The sequence below is a fragment of the Narcine bancroftii genome, chromosome 3, assembly GCF_036971445.1.
Source record: "Narcine bancroftii isolate sNarBan1 chromosome 3, sNarBan1.hap1, whole genome shotgun sequence".
In the NCBI taxonomy this organism is placed as follows: Eukaryota; Metazoa; Chordata; class Chondrichthyes; order Torpediniformes; family Narcinidae; genus Narcine; species Narcine bancroftii.
The window spans coordinates 39,299,031-39,305,030 of record NC_091471.1 but is presented as its reverse complement, the minus strand read 5'-3'; the positions used below and the strand labels follow the sequence as shown (position 1 = coordinate 39,305,030).

The 6,000-nt window shown below is 39.4% G+C and overlaps 1 protein-coding gene across 2 annotated transcripts in view; it reads right to left on the bottom strand.

Moving 5' to 3' along the window:
• Positions 1-815: 815 nt before the first annotated feature.
• Positions 816-6,000, bottom strand: part of LOC138757101 (endothelial lipase-like) — a 30,172-nt gene continuing 24,987 nt past the window's right edge. For both annotated transcript variants that reach the window (XM_069923878.1, XM_069923877.1), the window contains 2 exons: positions 2,993-3,094; positions 816-1,553 (listed from right to left, as the gene is read on the bottom strand). In XM_069923878.1, coding sequence (XP_069779979.1) covers positions 1,529-1,553; positions 2,993-3,094 — 127 coding nt within the window. In that variant the 3' untranslated portion in view covers positions 816-1,528. The remainder of the gene's footprint in view (positions 1,554-2,992; positions 3,095-6,000) is intronic.

Here is a 6,000-nt window from a genome sequence, read left to right as displayed (position 1 = left end):
ATTTTTGAAACTTACAAACAAGGGTAAATGTGGTTTTTGAAAATGACCGACAGGACAAATTTTTTTAAACTCCCAACTCACTGTCTGAAACAATTGTGTCTCCAGTCAGAAATTAGGAATTGAACATCTGAAGATGAGGCATTAAATGTTTTTTCTTGGAGACAATATGGCAGTGACTACAGCTCAAAAGCTAATAATATCCTGCAAATATTTGAGAAATCGTGCGGAGCTGTGAGACTTAATTGTCATGCAGAGCTTCTTGAGCTGAGTTCACATTCTCTTCATTTTGAAGAGTCCACAGCACTCAGGTAGCCAACTCAATATTCCACCCAAGTAACTACCCTTGTTGGTAGCACATGAAGTGAGCTATGCTCAGCTAAGGCCTTGCCAGTTAATTACACTGGACAACAAAGATTTTGCTTCCTGGAACACTTTTGGATTATTTTATATCTTTTAGGGTGCTGATCACGAAAATCATCTTAAAATGTTCCTAACATGTACTGGTTTTTTTTTTAGATTTAATCTATTTTGTGATTTCCTGTCATATTTTAAGTCTACTTCAACCATACAAAACTATGAAGTGTAACATGTCATTGAAAATTCATTTTCTGCATTCGCACTTGGACTTCATCCCTGCTGATCTTGGTGCAGTCAGTGATGAACATGGTGAAAGGTTTCACCATGATATTGAGCATGGAAAAGCGGTATCAGGGCAACTATTGTTGGTGCTGAGTACAAATGAAAATCAGCGGCAAAACATTTTTAGGTCAGTGAACGCAATGTGTCAGCATCATTATGCGATTAAACATGCCAAATTCAATAAAAGTTAATTTAATGTTTCTCCATGATACAGCAAATCTGAAATTATCTTTCTGTTCATCTTGAAGTTGCCTATAAAATCCCCAATATCTTTTCAGAAAAAATTGTTGTCAAAAGTTATCTGGTAAGTTACCTGAACCAGGAACTGCTCCTGGAGGGAGACAATGAAGTTCTACTGGTTCCCACACACCAGCAGTGAGAACTTGTGGCCCTGAAGTATCAAGTATTACACATATTTCATTCCATTCTTTCCAATTATTACAGAAAAATAATTTTATTTTTCAAATGTACTCCATTTCAATATATAAATAGCATTCAACGAAAGTAAGTCCACAATGTACAAAAAATGTAGCAAATCAATATATACAAATAGGACTATAAAACAGACATTTTCTTTTAAATTATCAGCAGTATAAATATCAAGGCAGCCTAGAACTCTGGAAGTCATTGCAAAAGGCAGCCAGAACTGATGCAGATAAATGAATGTGGGCCTCTATACAAAGGCACCTCGTCTCTTTGAGCATGAGAGCAGTATCCTCCTTCGTACAGAGAACTTCATGCTAAACAAGTTCAGTGGAGAAAACAATGTAACTGGTCAACAGGAATAATCTTTTATTCAACATGGCTGTTTTGGCATTTTCAGGAAGGAATCCAGTTAACGAAATCCTTTGGGTTTCTTTGAAGATATTGTAACTTTACTTCCAAACCCTCATTGTAATAATCTTGAATACAAACTAAAGAAAAAGAACAGGAAGTTCATAAGATTAAATAGTTGCCAAATGAAACCTAGACAAACAATGATGAAGTTGAAGACCACTAGATCCCCAAATTGTCATTTACAGAAGGCTATTTAACAAACTTCTCACTTTACCCATTATTATACAGTAATTAAGTTTTCCTTTTCCATTCCTAATCCACTGAAGAAATGCCATTCCAAAAGGCAAACAAGAAATACGGGGGCCCATTCAACTACCTTGAACCAGGAGAACAAAGTTGGAACGGGTGGCACAGTGGATAGAGGTGTGGCTTCATAGCACCAGAGTCCTGGGTTCTGTGCTGACTTTGAGTGCTGTCTGTGTGGAATTAGCAAATTCTCCCTGCCACTGCATGGGTTTCCTCAGTCGCTCCAGATCCACCTATGCCCCTCACCCTTGTCATAGAATGAAAATGAGTGCACGCACGCACGCGGTTGCAGATTCCAGGGAATCAGAGGACCAGCACGGTGCACCAGAAAACAAGGAGACCACCCCACCCCCATTTGAGAAGAACCACCAGAGGAGATAACCACGGCAGCAAACTAGTGAGGATTCTGAGGCTGAAGAACACACAGGCATCGAGCTATTGGCTACTCACGGCAAGGAACCCACACAGACTGTGGGCTGCTAGCGGCTGCAGTCAAGGGACTCACACCAGGCTGCAAACTGCTAGGGACTGAAGGGGTACCAAGTATCGGAAACAAGATGTAAGAGAGTGCCATGGGTGCTGATCATGTTGGAGGTTTGGTTGCTGATGGTTTGGACTGAAGGCTGTGTGGCTACAGAGAATGTGAAACCCCTAGAGGTGAATCCACGGACACTCAGTGACTCTGGGTGGACTGGATTCTCTTTTGCTTCACTTTCTCTGACTGTAAGGGGTGCCGTACAATTTGTGCTGATAGCAAATCTTTGTCTGTCTTACGGTAGACTAAAGGGAATTTTGTGTAATATCACATTTTTTGTTTTATTACATGATGATAAAAGAATCATGAATTTGAAAGATACAGCAATGAAGACCAAATCTCAATTTTTTTTTAATTAATTTTTTGGACTTTGCTCCCAAGGCCAAGATTTATTGCCCATCTCTAATTGCACTTGAGATGAGCCACTTGTAATGATGTTGGAGGGAATGAATATTTATGGTGTTGGGCATTCTGCTTTGCCTCGTTGAGTACGTTGTGGAAGTTGCAACTATGGAGAGCATCTTCACCTACTGGATTCCTCTGGGGTGTCAGGAACTGAGTCATTCATGACAGGATACTTTGATTTGCTCTTATAGCCACAGTGTTTTTGTGGGTAATCCAATGAAGTTTCTGGTTAATGGTGAATGCAAAGGCAAAAACATGTTCAAATGTTTAAAGTTATGCACCTTAAATTTGCATCAAATAGTTAAGTACATGTGATATATTGCTCAGTACCTTGTTTTGTTTTTAACTGGCCAGCCATTCAGACATTTGACGAATGTCAACTCATTGCCTGGTGAAATCTTAGTTGTTGGATTGTTTGCACAGAATGTATATCTGAGAACAAAAATTGATTGAATTTAACATAAAACCTCGTAATATTTTCCGCTCCAATTCCACCAGCTCATCTTTACCTCTCTCCCTGTAACCTCCATTGACAATGATTAAGGAAAGGAGCCATTCCCTCAGGGAAAAGCGTTCGAAGAATTCACACAGTGAAGAATCAAAGGCAAGGGACGAGGGTCCTTTCTGTCATTTAAGAGAAGGTTGGATGTGTACATGGATATGAGGGGGTTGGAGGGTTATGAGTGAAGATGGGGGGGGGAAAAACTAGTGGAGTTGTTCAAGTGAACCGGCACGGACTCAAAGGGCCGATATGGTCTGTTTCCCGCTGTAAACTGTTAAATGATGAGGAGGTAGAGCCAGATGTCCCAAGTGTATATTCATGTCTGTGAATGCCAGCAATGTGCAACACTTGGATCAATCGTTGAAAAAATAGATTGGAAGATGGATGGATGAAATGAGTAATAGAAAGGCGGCAATTAATAGTTTCCTCTTGAAACAGAGGATGAGAATACAACACAATGGCAATGGTGATCAGGAATTTGGTTTGGACGGTTGTTGTAGGAGGGACAGAAACAATTAAAAGGAGAGATAATTAAGTATCTGATCTGAGGAAAGGAAAACAAGATTGAAGATGATTACTTGTAGTAACTAAAAGTCATTGTTGAATTCAGAGGGAAAGTCACCACTGCGGATGAATTGAAAATGAAGATCATCCTGGGTTATTGTGAGCATAAGACTGATGGCTTCCAAAATTTTAGAAGGGTGGAATTTATTCGGAACTAGATCTATTAGGAGACAGAACTAGGATGAATGTGGGTGTGAAGGCTGTTGGACCTGCAGGAATTGATGAGTATGTAACACAAGATGTTAAAAGAACATAAGAAATAGGAGCAGGAGTAGGCCATCTGGCCCGTGAAGCCGGCTCCACCATTCATGGCTGATCTGATGATGGGCTCATCTCCAACTTCCTGCCTTTTCCCCAGATCCTTCAATTCCCCTACTATGTAAAAATATATGATGGTCGCCTCCACTGCTTCAATGGGCAGATTCACCACCCTCTGAGAAAAGCAGTTCCTCCTCATCTCCATCCTAAATCTACTACCCTGAATTTTGAGGCTATATCCCCTAGTTCTAGTCTCTCCTGCCAATGAAAACAACCTCGATCTTATTTCATAATTTTATGTTTCTAAAAGATTCCCTCTCATTCTTCTAAATTCTAGTAAGTACAGTCCCAGACAACTCAATCTCTCCTCACAGGTCAACCCCCTCATCTCTGGAATCAACCTGGTGAACCTCCTCTACACCACCTTCAAAGCCAGTTCATCCTTTCTCAAGTAAGGAGACCAGAACTGCATGCAATACTCCAGATGTGGCCTCAGAGACAGTTGCCTTGAAATATTAGTTGTGAAAAAATGTGATATGAAGTATTAATGTAAAAAATTGTGTAAAGAAAATAAGAACAGTGCCATTACATTTCTTGCAGAATGAATTAAGTCAAGCAACTGGAAAAACTGAAAAACATCTATATATCAATAGGTAGTATCCATTGTAGGAAAGAGCAAAAATGATTCAAATAAAATCGGTAAGTTGTATTTAGGATATTGTACATCCTGAAAAATAAGCCATGTGAGGAGTGGGTCATATTCTTGATTTTGCATCTGGCATCAACAGTGCGAGAGAAAGGATAAAATAGGATAGCAGTTAATGTCAGTGACCAAGATTTGAATCCAGCAATGCCTCTAAGGAGTTTGCATGATCTCCCCATGACTGCGTGAGTTTCCTCCAGTTGCTCTGGTTTCCTCCCACATTCCAAATATGTACAGGGTTTGCAGGTTAATTAGTCTCATGGGAGTATTTGGGTGCCGTAGGCTCATGGGCCGGAAGGGCCTATTGCTCTGCTGTATCTCTAATTTTTTAGTAAAACAAGACAGCAAGAAAAGACTCTAAAGAAAATCAATAAAATTATTTATAAAAATGAGATAGGCAGGATTAAATTGCGAAACAAATAAAAAGTTACATTAACTATTTTTCACCAAATTTTTTTTTTTTTTTTTAAATCTTCCTTTTTGGAACCAAGTAAACTCTGTAATGCAGTTTGCAGAACATAAATGAAATAAAGCCCTTGCTTGTACTGTTGCAGGAGCTTCAAGGTCATTGGATCAAAAGCAATATGATCAGACCAAATCTCTTGCATAGACAACTGCTAATACCAGAGGACATCTGTTTAACGTGAGTAGAGGAAAGTTTAGGGGAGACATTAGATGCAAGTTATCTTTTTTATAAAGAGGAGCTGACCACTCTGTATTTTTATAAATGCAATGCTAGGGTTGGTGGTGGAGGCTGGTACAATATAGACATTTTAAATACTCTTAGATAGGCATACAGATGCAAGAAAAATAGAGGGTTAAATGTGTGAAGTAGAGAAGAATTAGATTGTTGTGGAGGAGGTTTATATAGGTTGGCACAACACCATGGGCTGTAATACTCTAGACTTTGTAATTTATCAATTGGATTTAGAGCCTTAAAGTAATTACTCAAAGTCAGGACCCAAACTCTAGTCTTATCTGACAGTTTTCTGGCTAACATTTTGAGAGTGGAGTGCATGGCCAATCCAACTGGAAGTGTAATCCAGGATCTCCAAAATTGCTGTAATTTACAGATCAGGAATAAGTTGTTTTACATTCCATGGGTTTCTTCCAGAAAGTTTGATCAACTTATTGATTCTGAGGGATATGTATCCATGAGGATGATCGCAGATGATGGAGAAGCACTCCTGCCACATGCCTGATTGAAGTCTAGTCAGACACTGCACAGCTGACAAAAATTGCATCCTTTACTAAGGAATGATAAGGTAAGAACTCTCAGTGAAGAAATCTCCCACTCAGTCTCAGTTCCCT